Source organism: Natator depressus, chromosome 9 (assembly GCF_965152275.1).
Source record: "Natator depressus isolate rNatDep1 chromosome 9, rNatDep2.hap1, whole genome shotgun sequence".
Taxonomy (NCBI): Eukaryota; Metazoa; Chordata; order Testudines; family Cheloniidae; genus Natator; species Natator depressus.
In genome coordinates this window covers 23671920-23692052 of record NC_134242.1, presented here as the reverse complement: position 1 = coordinate 23692052, position 20133 = coordinate 23671920, and the positions used below count along the sequence as shown (strand labels likewise).

Genomic DNA, 20133 nt, shown 5'->3' with positions numbered 1-20133 from the left:
TGAATATAAAACCTCATTAGAATTTATGACATGCCATGTTTCTATCTAATGGCTCAGTGTCCTCAGAACACACCATGTCTTCTGAGTAGAGAGTACTTTGCAGGTTTCCGGTGTTAATCTCAGCAAGGGTTATATTTCTTAGTACTTGCAGACATCAGCAAAGTAGAAGAGCTTGTGCAGCATATGGGGTTGACAGTCACTCCACTATAAATCTAAAGATGGACTATGACAGAGATATTACAAAGTGATTGAACATACTATAGTGCTCTCCTCAACAAAACCCTATATAGTTAGTGATTTAGGGCATTTAAAACAGAAAACAGACCAAAATGTCTTTGTGTGTGTGAGTGATGTTACCCTCTATTGGTTGAACCACCAAGAAGATACAGGATCTACTACTATTGTTAATAAGATACCTGTCATTTAGGAAGGACAGGGGTTCAATCTCCATCCTCAAAGAGGGTATGTATGAAAGAGGTTTATGTACTATAGTTATCTCTGTAGTATACGGATTAGTTACACATGCAGTCATTTATTCACTATTTGCTAATTGTGGTCTCCATTTAGAATGACATCAAGATTTCATATTAGTGAGTAAAGCACTAAAATGGGTAGTCTTAATGGTGCAAGTTATTAGCATGATATGCAAATTCATTATTCATCCATGCACCTCCCAGTAGCATTGTGAGCCTAGATCCTTTTGCAGCATGCTGCGAGATTACTCAAAGGAGTGGGGCCCCGTAAAAAAAAATCATCCATGCTCACTCAGGCTGCCAGGAGAGAGGTGACAAGTACTGAATTGAAGTCCACAGCATTAAAAAGTCAACTCTTACCCCCCCACACCTCCCAACAGTATTGGAGATACTGACACTTTTGTCTGTACTTGAAAAAGGAAATGAGCTGGCAACTACAGCTAATGAATGACATTTGATGGCAGCCAACATACCTTGTGCTATATCACATTATGGTCACAAAAGAACTCCTTTAGCTCTGCAAGCACACCATACAATACAACCCTCCCATCCAAACTTTCGTGGACCTTCCTATTATACAGAGTTAAAAGACAGTGTACAGAGTTGGAGTTTCCAGAATGTGTTCCCATGAATTGACTTTTTAAATGTAATAATCCCATTGGTCCAGATTCTGATCCCAGCTACATCAGTGTAAATCCAGAGTAACTCCATAATGTCCATGTAGTCATTCCAGATTTACATTGGTGTTCCTGAGATGAGACTCTGGTCCATCGTTCCCAGGGAACAGTTTCAGTTTAAGGACATGTGCATAGAATATCCAATTAACTGTGAACACACAGCCAAATATTTAGATTATGTTATCCAAATAAGTTCATATTTTACTGCCTTATTAAAACAACATTGTGGTCTGTTTATTTGTTTCTTAAATTTAACAACATACAAAGGCTGTAGATTCCCCCCGCCCTCCCAAATGCTCTGCCTTTAATTTAAACACTAGATATTGCAGTCTCACTTGGCTTTGCTATCTAAATAATGATCTTTTTGTGTTGTTATATAAAAGTTTTAAAATACGACTTAAGAAGAGAACAACTCCAGAACCCATAAACAGAAAAGGAGACATACTGCATCTGATGCACAGTCCTAATTCTTCTTTAGACCTTTATCTTTCCCTGCCCCCGTCCAGTAATCTTTTGTGGAAGATTGTCCACTTCCACACCAATTCATGTCTCCCTTCTTCAGGACTCAGTACTGTATCTATATTCCTTCGGATGGCTGGACATAACTGCAGCCAGCAATTACGACACCCTGATTGATCTCTTTTGCTATCGGCTTGCCTATCCACCCTAATGTTACACTTGTGACATAGTGTCTTATATGTACTTGGCAGTAATATTGTGAGTGTATACAAATTGGGAGGCTTGGTTGCAAGTCCAGAAGATACTGAATGGGGCCTCTCATTTTTTACTTAGGGCCCAGCAAACAAAGGGAGGAAAACATGTTTTTAAAAAAATTAGTTATTTACCTCATCAACGTGCCCAACAGCTCCATAAATCTTAGCGGTTTGTCCAATGAGGCTTGGAAAACTCTCACCAATCTCTTTCAGCATTGGAAGAAAACTGGTCAACGTTACCGGTTCATAGCCTGATATTTCTATCAGTATATTTAGGATAATGTCATTATGGTTAGGGTCTCTTAAGTGACCAATTAGAAAAGGAATGCATTCTTTTAGCACCTATAAAATAAAAAGGGAAAATGAATCACAAATATATTTGTAATGGAGCCAAGACAAATACTGCATATGGCAGTGATAAAAGAGCAATTAGATTTTGATTTTGAACTATGCCAATCCATTTTTGTAATATTAAAGATTTTCCACCTGTGACAATCTTCACATAGCGCTCCCACTGAGGTCAAGGGGAGTTCAGTTCCACACATGGAACAAGTGTGGACTATTGCCTTAACTTCTACATGCATAACTGCAACATTTCATAATTAAGGAAATGCTTAACTGGTGAAAACCAAAACTTTCTGCTTTTGCTAATGCTATGTTTTATTGATTAAAACAATTTGTGAATCTTCCCAGTGAGGCAGTAAATTAAGGATTTGTAGAAATTCTTGCTTTCCCCAAGAGACTGACTAAAACTAGTGGCTGAAACAAAGACAGGAATAAGGGACAAGATCCTCATCTGGTGTGGAATGATGTAGCTCCATTCGCCTCAGTGTAGCTACAGCAATTTACAGCAGCTGAGGATCTGGTCCTTAAAACTGTGAAAGATCCAGTAAGCAGTACGCAGTATGGTCAGCTACAGCAGCATCAATATTCCAGTATGTGCATGTTACTGTATGACTATTAAGTGTCTATCAATATATATCCAAGTCAGAGTGACTGTTGTCATATATTTCAGAGTAGCAGCCTTGTTAGTCTGTATTTGCAAAAAGAAAAAGAGTACTTGTGGCACCTTAGAGACTAACCAATTTATTTGAGCATAAGCTTTCGTGAGCTATAGCTCACTTCATCGGGTGCATTCAGTTTATGTGATCACACACTACAATTGTAATGCATGTATGTGATGAGAAGTTGAATGTGACTGTTTCACTGGTGCATGAACTCTGGAGAGTTACTGCTCATAATAAGGAAAAATCAATACTCTGTCAACATAATGAAGATGTGCTGACAGTATAAGCTGTTAGTAATAATAAATAATACTTAGCACTTATGTAATGTGACATAGCTTCAAAGCACTGTAGAATCATGCAGTAGTTTAAAGATGGCCATGGTCGAGCATAGATACTTGCATGGATCTGGATTGAGTAATAAGGGCATGATCCTAAGTCCACTGAATTTATTGGGAGTCTTTCCACCATCTTCAGTGAACATTGGATCAGGTTTTTAAAGCATATTTGTATATTCCTTGGTTTAGGCATCATCTTTTCACAATGGCTCATCCCATTTTTACTAGGAAGTGCATGACATACAAAGCAATGTAGCACATAGCAATGACAGTATGAATCATGTGAGGAAAGTGTTTTGACTCACAAGCAATGGTAAAATGGGACCCATCTGACTGAAAAATATCATGTTCTCAAAGGGAGTTACATTTCCTTTGTAACTGTATATTTATTATACGGTTTCCTTGGCTACTGTGGGGGTGGTATTAAACTACTGTTGATTTTTATGAAGATTTATTAAATGTGTGCTCTGTAAAGTAGCCAGCATTGTACCCAGTTCTAATGTTCTGTGCCTTATAAGTGTCATGCTTGTGTAAGTAGGTGTATCATTTTCAAAGCACGTTTTGCTCTAGTTACACTCTTGCTCACTCATATTCTGACACTAGTTCATTTTAACTTGACTTTAAACATTATTTAAGCCTTTTTAGTACATCCTTATCTTCAAAAAAGAAATGTAATTATGAGAAACAATACATAACTGCCAAAGGAATAACCAAAAGTGGTAGGAAATTTTAAGCTAAAATGAGATGAGTCAGGGTGGATAGTCTCCCATTTTAGATTCTTCATCCCTGGCCAGATAACAGTGCCAGCTTTAAATACCCCCAATAAATCTTTTCTGACAGCCTAAGGCAGCCTGTACAGATTCCATTAAACTTCCATGGACTTAAATTACAGTAATTAAAGAACATTTGCAAAAATCTGGCTCTTTGAAGGTTTTTTGCAAATATGTAGTATATTATAGCAGCATATTATAGCAGTATATTTATATTATGTAAAATAGTTACATTACATTCCCTAACTCAGTAAAAATGTCAGCATTCTGAACATTTTCCTGGCAATTTGACCATCTCTTTAGCAGAGCTGAGCAAATAATTGGCAAAAAGTAATTTATTTGACAAATTCAGTGTCCTTTTCTTCTTGCAGAATATCCATGGGAAGGTAGTAATTTCCTTGCATTTTTTCAACCAGCGTCTCATAAATTTACTACATGGATTGATCATAAATATTCAAAATTTGAGCTGTGTTGCTTAGTTGTAATTGGTTGAATAAGCAGCATGGTGGGGTTCCTTGCCTGTCTGACTGAGTGAACAAACGCGTCCAGCACACACATTTATCCATTTGAATTTAAAGTTCAATTTCCACAAATATTCATCCAGATCACTAAAGTGTGCTTTCCAGCACCATTTTTGTAGGTAAACCTCTACTGCTCAAATGTTTTCAGAGAGCAAACACAAAAGAGAGAGAGGCTGAAGCAAATTAATTTACCAAATCAAACAAATAGTTGGACAAAATGTTTGCTGCATTGTTTGAGCTTTAGTCCTGTCTAATAGATTTTCAGTGTGGGGGTCACGAACAGGTCCAACAGGGTCAGGATCACCTTCTCTTTCTTTATGGCTACTTGCAGAGAGTCCCAAAACCCTTTCTGTTGTAACATGGGAGCCTCCTGGTATGGGAAAGGTTGAGAACCACTGACCTGGTACATGCAGTACATGGGACATTTTACTGTACTGTCAGGATGTTCTGAACAACATAAACTCTCCAGAGAGTGAATAACCTTATTCCACTGGCAATGTCTGGTACTATACATTTACCTCAGGTTGCTTTCTCCTTGCCACTATCTGAAATAGCCTTAGAAGGTGGTGTTGTTCTGCTTGCTCTAGCTGAGACATCAGTGCCACCAGCTCTGTCAGATGGTTGTTAATTGGCTGTGGCCGCTTTTCATACACAGAGGGCAACACGCGCAGCAACATGGAATTTCCTGTTAACAGAGTGAAAATAGAGAAATCCCGAGAAATATGTTTCAAAGCTTTATCTGCCATCTTGGCCTTTCTGATACCAACATCCCTATAGCTAGATACCTCCATACCGGTGTGGCATGTTAACAACTTTGAATTTCTGAGAATCATGGGGAATATAGAAAAACAAAACAAAGTCCACAGATGTACAACATGTATATTGGACCAAGAAACCAAAGAACAAATTACTGAAGGAGGAATTTCACTAAGTGAAGCAATATGGGAAAAATAGAAAACATTTCCTATTAATCATTATTTTCAGCCTTGAGTACAAGTACCAGTAAATGAAGACTGGCTGATGAGATCTCAGATTTGGGTGATATTTAACTGAGCCCTAAAAGACAGACAGAGTAAGTGTAGTTTTAAATGAATCTGAAACAGAATGCACAGTAACTATATTTCTCTTTTGCTGAGCATAAAACACTAAAACGAAACAACCAACATATGGAAACAGTATCTGGTTATTTAAAGAAGTAAACGAGCATGAAGGTGAATTTGAACATAAGTGGTTAGGGAGCCACTTCCAAATGTCAAAGGGAAGAGATGAGAGAGTCAATCAGAGAGAGACATGCAAAATACTCTCACACATTTTCTAGTGTTTGAAGATGTGCCTGCACAATTTAATTTGAAACCAAGTCTCATATAGAAATGTATAACATAACAAGCTATACATGCCGGTCTTGGAATGTTTAAGTTGCATTTGCATGACATATGGAAAACATCTGCCTATCACTATGTAGTATGGATCCACTCTCTAAATCCTTTAAAGTATTTAAAGTCTCTGTGGATTTGGTTTCCAATAGGAACTGGCATATTGGCCTCCTGCTTTTTCTCCCATTTTAATTTGTGCTTTGTAGCTAAGGAAGATAAACAGGCCACTCACTGGATAGTAGAAATGGTTCATATGTGTTAGCTGAAAAGCCAGCAGTTAATACACTTTTACAATATCAAACTCACGAAAGACACAGTAAAAGCATAATCAAAAATTGACTATGAACTAAAAAACTAAAATGCAACTTTGAACAGCCTCAGGGTTATTTTTCATTGTGCCAGCTTGCAACCACCCGCAAAGGCCATTACACACACAGAGAATAGCTCAATGCAGCACCTCCAGCCATGCCCCCATCTGGCCCCCTACTCTGGAGTGGAGGTAGCATAGAGCTAGTTACATCAGTCAGGAATTCTTGGTTTCCCATATAGGGCAATTTTAAGAGAGCAGAACAAAGGGGACTTGGCAGGGTCTAGGATATTACCCTATAATTATTCATCTGTGGTTACTGAAGATTTCTCAACCATCATCAGAAGTGATGTGTTTTATATCCATCATACACACTAGGAAAATGTAAATCCCAGCTTGGTATTTCCCTCTCTTCCACTCTTGTGCAGCTGGAGGGCCACCCAACTTTCACTTTCTGCACCAGAGTTTGTTTCATGTGGTCCATGCTGTAAATGTTTGTTAAGCAATTTGGAATCCTTCAGGATGAAAGGTTATAAGGGACAGTCATAAGAGAAAGGTATTTGCTAATGAATTATCCCAACGGAATCAGCAGACAGAGGGACTAGTTCAGTTTTGGGTCATATTCTATCCACATTCTTCGTGCAAAACTCCCACAGATATTAGCATGAGATTTCAAAAGGACCTAACTCATTTAGAAGCACAAATCCCACTGTAAATTAATGGGAGTTGTACTCCTAAAACAGTTAGGTGCTTTTGAAAATTCCACCCAGTTAGACTTGCACTGCAGATTAAGGGCTGCATGTGGCCTCTTTATTCTGTAACAGGCATACAGCTAAATACCAGACAATAAGGGCTACCTTTAAAAGTGATGTATAACATTGAGGAAATTGACCAGTATAGCTACAGCAGAATAGCTGGTACAACTAGGCTGGTCAGTTTCCCTGTGTAGACAAGTCCTTACATGTTGGTAAGTGGGGCTAGCCCAGTTTCAATTTACATAATGATGGGCCAGAAGAGGACAAGTTATACTGACTTAAACTTCCCTAGATTTACCCTTGAGTTTGAATATGAACCTACATTTGTAATGATTAGTGTAAAGGAGTGTGCCAGCCCGATGCTCACTTTTGTGGCTAGGGTTGGCACTGCAGCTTACTTTCTCCCAGGTGAGCATCAAACCTTCCCTGTAAAGGGAGCTGGGAGGTGAGAACCAAAAGTGACACACTGATAAAAAATAAGTGTGTTCCCTTTAATCAAGGGTAATAGCAGTTCAAGTGACCCTTAACTCACAACTCCTGGTGTGCAAACTCCTCAAGCAACGTCTCTGAGTCTGTTCAGGTTAGTCTTCTGGAGCCTGGGAGAGCAATCACCACCCTTGGCAAGCCAGATGACTTCTGCTCCTGCTTAAACAGGTCAGTACTAAGACAGACCAGGGAGACTCCTTGATTACGTCTAGGCTGTCCTCACTGTAAGCTCCAGGCTGACCCTTAGAGGGGTAGTACCCTCCTTCACAAGTAGATTAAATAGATTATATTTTCTCCTCTGGACTATTTAGTTCTTACAGAAATAGATCCTGCATTCTTTCCACATGCACAATTCCTATTTACTTCAAGGGGAGTTTTTCCATGTCCAGGGAATGCAGGATTAGACCCCTAAACCCTACTAACTGGTCAAATTCATTGATGGTAACCTTAGGGAAGGATGAGCTTCTCATGCTCCTGGACAAAGAAAATTCATCCCAGTTGTGAAAAAGGGGGAGTGGAAGGATTTCAGTGGAGAAAAGACAAAGAACAACAGTGCTTGAACAAAAGGCTAGATAGCTGTCACAAATGAGGCCTGGTCTATATTTAAAAGTTTTGCTGGCAGAGCTATGGATGAAGCAAATCACACCTCCAATCAATATAGCCGTAGCTTATTTTGTTCAGGGAACTTGTATAAGCTATATCAGGAAGAGAGTGCTTTTGCCACTAAGTTGGGTTTCCCAATATAGCTATACCAGCATACCCCGTCTAGCCTAGACCAAGGCTGAGATGTTGTGGGTGTGCCATCTTAAATCACAGCTTATTACTTGTTGATGATGTGATATCAGTTATCTAAATTAATAGTAAGTATGCAGTCTGGGGAAACAAACATTTTAAAATTCAGGTGCATTACAGTTAGTAACACTATGAGGTAGCAACTCTACCTGCTGTACACAGAGAGTCGAATTTTGCCCTGGATTCTATACATCTGTCTTAGTTATTTATATGGCCCTCATCACTGCAGTATTTGACTGCCTCTCAATCTTCATGTACTTAACTTCACAACACCCCTGTGAGGAAGGAACGTGTTGTTATCTTCATTTTACATATAGGGAAATTTTACGGTTAAATGACTTTCTCAAGGTCAGACAGGAAGTCTATGCAGAGTACGAGTTCTGCTTGGGTCTCCCAAGTCCTAGTCTAGTGCTCTAACCCCTGGAACTTCCTGCCTTTCACCCATGAAACCACTCTGAACTCAAAGGTATTGCCCAGGTGAAACTGAGGGTAGAATTTGGTCCAGTGATCTAAAATCATAATGAGAAATTGCCTGAGTATGTCCCTGACTAAGACAAATATAAAGAAAGAGAAAAGTTAAACTAGAATTGTCTAGATTATTTCAGAATAATATTTAAATGATCTCACTGGCTAGGTGTATGGAATTGCTTTCTAAATTACATTCACAAAACAATCGAATAAACTGAAAGTACAAACTAGCAAACAATAGACACAGACAGGACAGTTTGTCCTTGCTCAATTTATAGTTTAAAAAGTAAATTAATCCATTGTTTTCTATTATCCTGACCTGAAAATGGTGCATTTAGCGCTGAATTTGTGATGCCTTTTTCTTGTGTGTGTGTGCGAGGGGTGTAAAATACAGCAGCCTTTTTTTTTTCTCGAGCTCAGTACAGACCAGCAGAGGAGGCAGGCACTTGCCCAAGGACTTTACTTTTGTTCTTGCTTGTTTTGGTGGTCTCAGTCTAAAATAAAAGTCTGAACATATTGTTCTGCTCTCTGTGAATGGAAAAACATGACACTGGATATCATCATTACCCTTTTCTTCGAATTCGTACTCCCACTTCAGTGTCATGTAAGATTTTCCAAGCGGATGACACATCGTGAATTGCACAATCCAGTCAAAAACCACCATGCAATTAGGGATATTTTATGGCTGCAGTTAGGCACGGGAGAGGCTCATGAAGCAGCAGGAGCCCCCAGAGCAATGCAGCACATGCCCCATCCCACTGCGCTGGCCTAACTCCACTGGCTGGCCTGGAGCCATGACTGCTTGAGAGTTCACCTTACCCCTTCTTCACTGGGGAGGCTAAGGCTAGCAACAGCATCCGTGTAGCCCCTTGCCTGCTCCCCGTAACACATTGTGTTTGGTCCCTGTGCCATGCAGCCCATGCACTCATCCAGCAGTGTACAGGGCTTGTAAAAAATACACAATACAGCAGTTCGCTGTAAGTACAATAGTGATAAAAAAGAGTGCTTGGAAGCTGCACTATAGTGTTTTAAAACTAGTTCTGTATTAGACTATTATTTTAATGTATATGTATGAACTGAAGGCAAAATTGTCATATGTGGGTGCTTTAAATATGGCACCTTAATTCTTATGTAGGCATGCAAATTCAAAAACAGTGGCCTGTCCAATATGTTATTCACTTGGGTTTTTTATTATTTTGACAGTTATTTGTTAGTTGCATCAAGGTTAAGGTTAAGATTCTGTCATGGGTATTTTTAGTAAAAATCAGGGACAGGTTGTGGGCAATAAACAAACATTCATGGAAGCCCGTGACCTGTCCCTGACTTTTACTAAAAATACCTGGGGGGGGGGACAAACAGTTCTTCCAGGACTTATAACTACTCCAGTCTCACCACTGCTCCTGCGGCAGGGGCTGACTGCTGCTGCTCCAGCCCCAGGAGGGCTGACCCAACCCCAATCGCTGCTTCAGTGGGCCAGGGACTGCTCCTCCAGCAGGTCCAGGGCTGGCCCCCAGTCAGCTGTTCAGTGGCCTCGGGGCTGACCGCCAGTCAGCTGTTCTGGGGACTGCTGCTCCAGGGCTGGCCACTGCTCTGACGGCCCCAGGGCTGACTGGTGGCCACCTGTTCTGGAGGTCCTAGGACTGACCACTGGCCACAAGTCAGCTGTTCTGGCAGCTGCTGCTCTGGCTCTGTCCCAGAAGAAATCATGGAGGTCTGTGACCTCCATGACAGATCGTATCCTTAATTATGATAGCTCCCAAAGGTGCCAACTGAGATCAGGGCCCTCTTGAATTAGGCATTGCATATGCTCACAGTGAGAGATGGGGAGAGAGACACAGAGTCTTGATGTTGACACAGCATAGAATTAAGCAGCAAGCTGCAACTTTTATTAAACTTTAACACAAGGGAGGGGAGCTACCCTCCCATCACTCATACTCTCCTATACCAGGCATTTAATTGGTTCCAGTGGGGAGGGTTTACAGGGCTCCTCACCATATAACCCCAGAACCAGATTACAAGGTTCCTTACCACAGAAGCCAGAACGTGGGGTAGGCTCTCCTTAGCTTATCCCCCAGGACTCAGTTCTCCGAGCCCTCCCCTCCACGAGGGGGACAGAGGGTACAGCAGGGTGGGGACCTGGGCCAACAACAGCCACAAGGTCTGACCTCGGCCTGCAAAATGCACAAGGTCTCACCCTACTAACACAAGCCCAAGGCCCATCACCAAAATCCCAGGTCTTTTACCTCTGGGAACGCTTCATTTTATTCTGCTAAACACACTGGTAACTGGCCACAAGTTGCAACAAATCAACACAACCATCCCAATCCCTAAATTAGGAACCCTGCACATTCTTACTTAATCCACTGTGGCTTGCATGTTCTGTGAGGAAGGCAAAAAGCTCCCTGGTCCTCTGCCAATTGGCCCATGGAAGAAAAAATTCCTTCCTGACCCTCTGAACAGGTTATCAGCTAGACCATAGAATCTGTCAGGCTGGGTTCCCATTCCTAGTTCAAGTGGGTAAGGTAGGCTGCTGGAACAGAGCTGAAAGAGGCTCCATATGGCTCCTGCACTGAGCTAAATCCTGGGAGGTGGAGAATGCTGACCAATCAGCACCCATCACCCCCAGCTGGACTCCTAGGGGAGAAGCGTCTTTGTCTCTTGGTGAAAGTCTCTTGCACTTGCCGCTGGGACTGTCCCCCGTTCACTGCTGGCCCCATCAATTTTCCCTGTCCATTGATGTGGGTGAGTGGCATTTCTGGTACTTATGAAAAGTGTAATGTAATGACAAAGAATGCCCAGCGATTTGCTTACAGGTACAGGGTTACATATTGCCTTTGTTCCACATGCAGAACTCCCATTGATGTCAATGGACACTGTTATCAGAGACTCATTGCAGAACAGGACCCACAGAGTGCTGAGCTGCCACATAGTTCTCTCTCTCTTGCTGCTGAATCAAGTTTTAGTGAAGAGCAGCATTTCACTCAGTGCCTGCCCAAGAATAAATACCTTCATTATATAGCAGGGTCTGCCCAATGTATTCTCCTCAGCTAAGATGGATCTTTTTTCTTATGATTGCTGAAGATTACCAAAAGGTTCACAGAAATAATAACCAATAGCCAGACACCAGTGGATAGTAATACTTAACTTCATACAGTACATAAACAGACAGATATCACAGTCATTGGTTAACCATATGAATAAGGCATTGGAAACAAAACTCATGTCCTTCCATTCCATAAAACACAGGCCTCTCACATAAGATACTTTCCATTAACTCTCACTATTAGCACATTGCTCTTCTTCTGAGGCCTCTGTCTGCTGGTGGGATAGACCATTCAAAACTGAGAAATGTTTGGGCAGGACTGATATTCCATGCAGCCAGGGCTATTAAGGGATCAGACTGATTGTGAATTTGACAGTTTCGGTATATATAGATAGTGATGTTGCTTTGTCAGAAAGAGACTCCTTCAAGGTAAGACAAGGATGTTAAAATAAAATAGGTTGGAAGCTAGGCTAGGAACAATGATTACTTTATCTTGCATCCTTCTGTTGCTTTTTCTGCTACCCTTCCGTAACCCATGGGCATGAAAGTGATACCCATTTTGCATAACCGTGGAATGCCAAATTGATGCAAGTTATGCTCTTTTACCACATACGATCATTTATAACCATTCTCTAAGTAATTTATACCCAATGTGCCACTTACACCATCATTATGTTACCATTGAACTTGACTTGAAGGGAGGACACTGAAACAATAAATGGTTCAAACACTTTGCAAAGTGTAACTGAGTAGTTTTAGACAGACGAAGGTAACCTATCTACCAAAAGTTTCATATAGCACCTAATAGTAAGCAACAGTAATATCTAAGCACTGGATGAATAGCTAATCCAAGAGTAATCCTCTTGGGGTTTTTCAAGTTAATGGAAAAATGTTGGTATTGTCTTTTAGCATAAATAGTCCAATCATGCAGCTGCTAAGCTAAAGTTACTTCTGAAATAAAATATTTGTAGTGACGTTACAACACATTTCTATCTAAAACAATTCCAGCTATTTTAATTTTTCTTCCAATCCTTCCATGACCACAGAGCTTAACTTTAAAAGGAATTTGTAAATAGGTAGGGTACAGAACTCCTTCCATTACAAAAGGGATGTAAAATAGCACAAGATAGTAAAATGCTTATCCTGCTTGTATCCATCAAATTCACAGTGATTTAGTTCCCCTTGTTCTCTTCTGTCAATGCTACCACTTCATGTTACAGAAGTCTGGTCTCAAAGGAAAAGTCACAGTTGCAAGAGCAGTTTTCCCCATTCTTTCCCCTCCTCTCGTTAATCCACCCACATTGTAAACATTTAAGGCTCAAGATTGTGCAACTTGCACGCCTCCCCCTACTCCTATCCAAAAAAAATAAAAGTCAGAAGCACTCTTATTACAGCTGTGGCACTAGCATTACTCATTCATTCAAGATCAGGAACTCCAGGAGTATTTATTAAGGGCTTTCTGTATCAGACTCCAATAGTCTTGTCTCTGCTCAATTCTGAGATACCTTTAGCTCCAGAGGACTCAGAGACTTTTAGGAAACAGCTGGAGTATGCTGTTTCAAGAAATGCTTTCTTTGACAATTCTACTTTGTGCTTTCTGGTCTTCCTCCTCTGCTCTGAACAATGAGGACTATGATCTCATGTACCTGAATTTCGAGAATGAAATAGAAAGTATAGTTCCTGCTACTGAAGAAAGTAAGTGGATTTAAACTATTTTTGTGTTATTAAACACAAGATAGCAGTTTCTATAAAAACCAAAGATAAGCTATTTAAATCACTTTCTTTGTTACTTAGTTCTTCTAACAGTTATTGCTAACATACCATTTTTCAAACAAAATGAAAGTGCTTTGTAAAAGCAGATTATTTAACACAGACAAACAATGCAAATACTTTAGCATGTCCCTGCAAAATCTCTCTATACTCCTTATTTTCCAGTTCTCCCTTCTAAAAGAAATGTTGGAAATGTTGCTCTGATTCTTAGAACAGCTAAATTACACATTGCCTTGTCTTCTGTTTTAATTCATAGGGAAAGCACTGGTGGTTTAGAGAGCATAGGCAACAAATGAAGAGAGATTTTATTAAATAACTCCTTTGTTTGAAAAAAATGAATGAAGAGAAATATTAACATCTGTGTCTTGTACTTCAGCTATTTCATGTGACTGTCAGCGAGAGCACACGAAATGGGACAAACTCTTCATCATGCTTGAGAACTCACAGATGAAAGAGAACATGTTGCTTCAGTCCATTGATGAAATCCTTAAGGTGGAACTGCAAACTCTACGAGCAGAAATGATCCAGTTTGTGGCTAATTTTGCTGGCACGTGCACCACCACCATTGAGAAAGTCACCTCCCGAGTCTTATCACAGGTGGACCAAACACTGATGAGGAACAGAGATCATATTCAGGAGTCCAAGACGCTTCATGAATCTGAGCAAAGAAAGATTCTTGAAGAGCTTCTGCAGCTGAGCCTCAACGTGTCTAACAGACTCACCCAGCTGGAGAGTGTTTGGCAGAGGACAGCTAAAGTGGAGACAGGTTTTCAGCCACAAGATAAATCCAGTTACATGGGCAGAGGGGACAATTTCATTTTGAACTCTCTGAGGGAAGAACTACAGAAAACAAGAGCTGAGCTAAAAGGATCGCAAAAGTGGGCAGCTCAGCACTTACTGCCAGCTGGTAAGTCTATGCCAGGTAGCATTTCTCAGAATTCTCTTTTAATACCCTGTCCAGAACAGCAATATTCAATACCTCAGCTAAACATTCCTACATCAGGGCATGACCGTAAAGAGACAGTTGGAAACAAGATGTGTGTGCAGTGGGGAAACCCACTAAGCTCTCCATAAAAAAAAGCTGGCCGGCTTTTCAGATTTGGGGACCAAAGAAGAATCTAGTCAAAGTTATTATTAGAGTAAGTCAACTGTGATGCTGAGGCTAGGAGAGGCTTCCAGACTAAGGCTGTGACCAACGAGCAATGGACATATTTTAATAGACTAACTTGTTAAATCTTGATGTTTTCTTGCCCTTCACCTTCCCAGCTCCAGATTTCCACCTTAGTTCACAGAAAGCTTTCATTCGCTCCATATACTGCCAATCTTTACTTTTTCTAACCCAGCTGCTACATCCTTCTCACCAATTCTAGCTGTGAATTGGAGCAGATGTAGACCTGAAAGCACATGGACAGTGTCAATGGGCAACATCTAATCAAATGTCATGCTTCTGGGCAAACACTGATCACCCATGGTGGGTCAGGAAGGAACAGCTTTCCCCATGTATCTTGTATATAGGGTTTTTTCCTTCTTTTGAAGTATGATGTAGTGATGGCAGTTAAGGTCTGGATACCATGCTAGATGGACCATGTGGACTGAGCTAGTATTTCAAATCCTGTGTTCCAGGCTTTCCATACACCACTGTATGGTACCTGACTGAAATAATTAGAGAAATGTAGGGATGGAAGAATAGACCCCCTATATATTAATAACTAAAGAGGTGTGTGAAAAATTACTACCAACATACCACAACTCTTTCAAATATAAAGCTCAATCTGTTGAATATCTATAATTCCACCTGTTATAAATATTACCAATATAATGATTTTATGGGCCAAATTTTCCAACAAGGACAAAAGGAGCATGGTACAAAAATGCATGCACATTGGAATCACAAAACCCCATATTTGTGTGTGCATGTGGGAAGTGTGGTGTGCAGTTACACAGTTTGTGCTAGTGAATATACAGTAATGCTGCAATGTGAATTTCTACAAAAGTAAGTAACTTTTGCAGGCACACCTCTTACAGCTTTGAAAATGTAGCCATAAATGCAAAGAGTAATTCACACCTGAACCTATTAAAATAATATTAAGGCATTTTATAACCTTGAACAAAATGTATCCTATGATGGTAGACCATGAATTCAGCTTTAATTTAGAATAGCTTTGTAAGCAGAAGCAGGGAAAAAATAGTATATAGTGTCATATTAATATATGTCGGGGAGGGGAGGGTGACAGGGGCAAGGATTACACTGAAAGAATACAACCAGCAATATTTTCCTTTTGCTTGCACAAAAATGTTGTCTTTTTCAGAATTAACATGATGGTTCAGCATTATTCAAGTCTATCCCACAATATGCCAAACTCATACTATGAAACAAAAGTGAAACCTCTCAGTCAGTTTTCATTTTTGCATATTTGTACCAACCACAGAGCAATATGTATTCTGACTAGCATCTAACAATCACATTCCAAACTCAGTTCCATTGGTGTAAATCCATAATAACTCCATTGACTTCATTGGAATTACTCCTGAATTACATCTGTGTAATTGAGGCAGACTCTTCTCTATATGTTTTTACAGAAAAAATCCTATGATATAATATGATATAATATGATATAAAATAGTAATTAAATATAGAAATACTCCGTAGGTCTCTCTGGAGATCTTTTCCAAGAGACTTTTCAGCAACTGGTTTTGATTTCTCACATCTTGAATTATTGCCAGACCTACTCTTGAGGGATTTTCTAACCACACTTTTGTTGTTCTTCTATGAAGCTGGTTTTAATTTTGTTTAGCCCTCGATAATAAAGCCAGAAAGTCTGCTCATTAAAAAGCTGTTTCAAGATAGTATTCCTAATATTTTTAAGTAGTGTCTATCCACAGTTACCTCCCCACCATATGCCCCCTGAAAAAAAGCCAATGAAAAAAAATTATTGTGCTGAAAGTTCAAAGAAACCAGCATATGAAATAATGCAGCAGTCTAATCCTGGAAGGCAGAAAGAGTCCTTCATTCATTAAAGCAAAGATTTTAAGACATATTTTAGACATTTTAGCTTCTATCGCTTGTTTAAACAGGAAATGAGTCAGCTTAATTGTAGAAGGGGCCTCTTTTACCTTAAGTCAACTGGAATATTAATGTATCATATATTAACTAGACAACAGTATCAAGAATGTCAAATATGCCTTTATTATCATTAGTTACTTTTCTTTCTTGAATGGATTTCTGTTACTGGCCATCACTAATCTAATTTTTGTTATCAACATACTGATCATCACTGACTGGAAATGGGAGAAGAGCTTCTTAAAAAATGGATCTTTTCAGTTTATTTTATATTAACTGATTTTGGGGGCCCAATTTAGTGCAGTTGAAAGTTAATGACTAAAAGAATTAAAGCAAAGTTCGGAGCAGGCAGGCAGTTTTGGAAGTTTCTCTGCATGCCTCTGTCAATGGTCCCCACACATGCCTGTCTTTCAACACCTGTTGCCCCAGTCCACTCCAGCAGAGAACACCACCTGTGACAAATTGTGTGAAAATATTATGGTGTGGATAGAAACTCACAAGGGACTGGGATGAGCACACTGAGCTTGGGAACTAATCAGGATTTGAATCTAGTCTGAGTAAGTGAAATGTTGTTCTTGTAATGTACTGTGTGCCAGATTCTGTTCACAATTATATTAGTGTAAATCTAGAATAACTCCTCTGGTGTCAGTGGAGTTGCTCTGGATTTACACTGGTATAACTGTGTTCAGAATCTGCATGGTAGGCCTCTTTGTTTCCACTCCTTTCAGGATACACTTTTATGCAAAAATATTAAGTAATAAACTACAGTATGTTTTCACTTATAATTGTGTTTATCTGACTCATAATGTCTTCATAGTATATCATATTCAGAACATGGGAAAATTTTCAAAAGCATCTAAATGATATAGGAGCGCAGGTCCAATTTTCAGAAGTGACTTAGCTCTTATAAGCCTAAGTCTCTTGAAAGTCAGTGGGGTGTAGGCTAGTATGTCACTTAGGTACTTTCCAAAATTGTAGCCATTATCTAATATGGTAATAGACTGTATTGCTCTTTATAATGCATATAGTATGTGATCGTGACTATCCAATGCCTGGGTTTCACAACTATGGAAGAAATTTCCAGCCATTCTAACTTTAAGATGAACCTGTAGAGGCCACTGAGTTTCTCCCATGCCAACAGCATTACTGTTTCCATGACAATGTATTCCTAAGGAGAAAAGAACACTGAGGCACTGGAATAAATTGCCTTGGGAGGTTGTGGAATCTCTATCATTGGAGATTTTTAAGAGCAGGTTAGACAAACACCTGTCAGGAATGGTCTAGATAATACTTAGTCCTGCCATGAGTGCAGGGGACTGGACTAGATGACCTCCTGATGTCCCTTCAATTCCTATGATTCTAAGGAGAAAAGAATACGGAGACTAAAAAAGGACACACATGAAACAAAACGTGTCATAAACAAAGTATGTCATGGGCCAGGGATGCTGTAAATTTTTTATAGCCACTTCTTTTGGAAGACCTGTCTAATCCAAGCAACCCCATGGCAATAAAATGTTCAATGCATTCATTCTATCATCTATTCCTACAACATACTGTATGGTATCGGGATTTTCAAAGGCGCCCGACTCCCTTTGGAAATCCCAGCCTAAAGAGGTAAATTTATGTCAAGAATCCAAACTGTGAATGTACAAATACTTCACCTTTTACTGAAATTAGCTGGGGTAGAATAATACTTCTAATTCTGTTTTTTTTTCCCCAGGGTGTGAAACTGCAATTTTATTCCCAATGCGTTCCAAAAAGATCTTTGGGAGTGTTCACCCAACTGTTGACATGATGCTCCAATCCTTTACTGCCTGCATTTGGGTCAAAGTGACTGAGGTGCTGGACAAAACGATCATATTCTCCTATGGCACAAAGAGAAATCCATATGAAATTCAATTCTATCTCAGCCATGACTCTGCGGTACTTGCTGTAGGTAGTGACCAGAACAAGTTAATTGCCCCAAACACAATTTCTCCTGGACAATGGGCTCACTTTTGTGGCACTTGGAGCTCAGACAATGGGACCATATCATTGTGGGCAAATGGGGAGCTTGTCGCTACCACCTCAGAAACAGCAGAGGCTTATATAATTCCAGATGGAGGAATTTTGCAGGTAGGCCAAGAAAAGAATGGTTGCTGTGTTGGAGGTGGTTTTGATGAAACTTTAGCCTTTTCGGGAAAACTGACTGGCTTTAATATCTGGGATAGAGTTCTCAGCAATGAAGAGATAACAGCACGGCCTAGAGCAGAAGATTCATGTAATATCAGGGGCAATGTTGTTGGGTGGGGAGTTACAGAGATTCTGCCACATGGAGGAGCTCAATATGTTTCCTAAATACTGAGAAACTAGATCCTGAACCAAAGAATGAACCAATAGTACAAACACACAGAGCCCTACAGCCCTGAGTGTCTAAATTCTTAAATAAACCTCAAGAAAAAATAATATTTTAGCTTACAAATGAAGTATTGTAGAGATTGGATTTGATCTGTCTGCTGTCTTGGCCAAACACTGAAAAAACACGTCAGAGAATGATATTGGAAATGCTGTTCTTAAATATAGATAAACTGCTATCTCTCCAGCTGTGTTTTCAGATTCATAGCCAATGAGAGCTATTTGTAGACACTTGAGAGCAGAATTTGGCTCTTGCATTCATTGCTAAACTAAACACATGCAAACAAATGGCTGGAACTGCTTTTATAGAACTAACATAAGACGGTCGCATTTTCTGGGGTTCCCCATTTGTTGCTTTCATATTGCTAATGCCACTCTTACAGATGAACCATCTGAGACTTATAAAGTAATGTTTGTTTTTTATTACTCTTTGTTACTGGTATGTACACTATCATAAAGTAGTGCCTTGTTCAAAACATTACTTATGCTATGGATTGACCTAACATATGCCTAGACATAGTATTCCCCATAATAATCCAGTGTTACCCTTTGAGAAGATGCAGCTGTATTATATTGTAAATGAATTTTGTAATAATTTTATTGAAATTATTTTTGTAAAGTTGTCTTGTAAATAAAATACTTTATCAAACTGATACTGCCTACAATTTCTCACAAGGATGAACGCTGACAGTAATACAACATTGTATTCTGGTTTTCTCATCAAAAGATTTGTTTTTATTCACTATGTAAAAGAGCGTACAAATATCAGCATCTCACACAAAGGGCCTGACACTGACGGACCTGAGGGGTGATGAGTACCCAGGGACTTAATGCTAAACATTTGCCCAGGTTAGGTATCCCTTCCCTGAAGGCAACCAAGGGGATGGACAACCAAGTTGCCCTTCACAGGAGACCAAGGTGTCCTTAAAGGGGCAGATCCCCACAAAATCTGTGTCCAGATGAAGTTGTCCTTGTATAGCTTCCCCCAGAAAAGGGGGTGTCCAGTCTGGAGAAATCCCTAAAAAAGATGACCACCATATGCCCAATGCTGCCATTGTTAACACCCAACATTCACACTGAAGTCAAGGCGCCTATTCCGGAAGTGTTTACACAAGGTCAAAATTCAGTTAGAAATCCAAAGTAACTGACTCCACTGAAACCAACAGAAGTTTTGCATTAGTGAGGATT

At 39.8% G+C, this 20133-nt stretch overlaps 2 protein-coding genes across 8 annotated transcripts in view; one reads left to right on the top strand and one right to left on the bottom strand.

Moving 5' to 3' along the window:
- VEPH1 (ventricular zone expressed PH domain containing 1) overlaps positions 1-20133 on the bottom strand; it is a 166205-nt gene that overhangs the window by 110973 nt on the left and 35099 nt on the right. For 6 of the 7 annotated variants that reach the window (XR_012640961.1, XM_074963708.1, XM_074963710.1 and 3 more), the window contains exons 5-6: positions 5015-5181; positions 1996-2205 (exon numbers count right to left, since the gene is read on the bottom strand). The exons of the other annotated variant lie outside the window; for it this stretch is intronic. Coding sequence is in view for 5 of the 6 variants with exons in the window: in XM_074963708.1 (XP_074819809.1) it covers positions 1996-2205; positions 5015-5181 (377 nt within the window). In the remaining variant the exon portion in view is untranslated. The remainder of the gene's footprint in view (positions 1-1995; positions 2206-5014; positions 5182-20133) is intronic. 7 annotated transcript variants of the gene reach the window in all.
- PTX3 (pentraxin 3) lies at positions 13141-19503 on the top strand. The gene is made up of 3 exons (XM_074962936.1): positions 13141-13415; positions 13867-14397; positions 18272-19503. Exons 1-3 carry the CDS (start codon positions 13271-13273, stop codon positions 18886-18888), a joined length of 1293 nt encoding a protein of 430 aa, XP_074819037.1. The 5' UTR covers positions 13141-13270; the 3' UTR covers positions 18889-19503.

What these genes read in the sequence shown, in the direction of transcription:
- PTX3 (XM_074962936.1), top strand. Translation starts at nt 13,271, where the DNA reads ATGCTGTTTCAAGAAATGCTTTCTTTGACAATTCTACTTTGTGCTTTC. An exon ending in AGTTCCTGCTACTGAAGAAA is followed by an intron (nt 13,416 to 13,866) that starts GTAAGTGGATTT and finishes CTTGTACTTCAG; the next exon opens with CTATTTCATGTGACTGTCAG. An exon ending in TCAGCACTTACTGCCAGCTG is followed by an intron (nt 14,398 to 18,271) that starts GTAAGTCTATGC and finishes TTTTTTCCCCAG; the next exon opens with GGTGTGAAACTGCAATTTTA.